Genomic DNA, 930 nt, shown 5'->3' with positions numbered 1-930 from the left:
AGGTCAAGGGCAGCCGGGACAGGTCTGGGGACGGCCTGGGGACTCCGGGGCAGCGGGGGGTCGGGGTGGGGGGGGCATTGAGGGAGGTCAAGGGCAGCCGGGACAGGTCTGGGGACGGCCTGGGGACTCCCGGGCAGCCCGAATGGGGCAGACAGGCTCTGGGTGTAGAGGGATGACGGTGGTGGGGGCCACCCTGGTCCCACATTTATGTGTCTCCCAGCAAGACCTTTGTCCCGTGGGGCCTGTTTCCCCCTCGGTGACAGGGCCATGCTGGAGCTGCCACAGCTCATGGGAGGGGGGTGAGCTGTCGGCAGAGCCTGCCTCCCCGCCCAGGTGACCCAGGGCCCCTGGTCCGCAGGCTGGTCCGGGAGGAGGGGCCCGGCCGAGACAGGGGCTCACGGAAGGGGGATGGGGGGCGCACGTTGGAATACTCCTTGTCCAGGTACTTGCTCCTCTCGTCCAGGATGTAGTCGGGGTACCCGATCTGCACCTTCATGCTCATGGCCTGGAGGGGAGGGGAAGGGCGGCCGTCCATCCTGGCTGTGCCCCCCGCCCTGCAGGTCACGGACAGCCCCTCCCACAGGCTGTGGAGGCGGCTTCATGGAGGGAGAGACCCTGGCTGGGCCCTGGCCACCAGCTTTGCACCTGACATCTGGCCAGGGGTCTGGGGGGCCGGAGTGGGGGGCTGGGGCCTGTGGGTGGCTCTGCTGCCTTCACACTGGCCCGGGGGCTCCTGTGGGTCCTGGCATCTCTTTCGGGCACCCTGATCCTGAGGCCTTGGCCTCTCCCCGATTCCCGGGGTGCTGGCGGGTCTCCCCACCCACCCCTGGGTGCTGGCGGGTCTCCCAGGCTTGGCTTCCAGTCTTGTCTCCGCCCACAGGCCCCTCTTGAGCCAGCCGCCCGGCCTGGCCTGGCTGAAGTGAGTGTGAA

General features: G+C 69.4%; 1 protein-coding gene across 1 annotated transcript in view; it reads right to left on the bottom strand.

Moving 5' to 3' along the window:
- The window catches only part of LOC102238816 (membrane metallo-endopeptidase-like 1), a 24590-nt gene that overhangs the window by 3065 nt on the left and 20595 nt on the right, over window positions 1-930 (bottom strand). Inside the window, exon 12 of the mRNA XM_014543616.1 lies at window positions 346-505. Coding sequence (XP_014399102.1) covers window positions 346-505 — 160 coding nt within the window. The remainder of the gene's footprint in view (window positions 1-345; window positions 506-930) is intronic.

The sequence above is a fragment of the Myotis brandtii genome, unplaced genomic scaffold, assembly GCF_000412655.1.
Source record: "Myotis brandtii unplaced genomic scaffold, ASM41265v1 scaffold1095, whole genome shotgun sequence".
NCBI classification, from domain to species: domain Eukaryota; kingdom Metazoa; phylum Chordata; class Mammalia; order Chiroptera; family Vespertilionidae; genus Myotis; species Myotis brandtii.
This window is presented reverse-complemented; position numbering and strand designations above follow the sequence as displayed.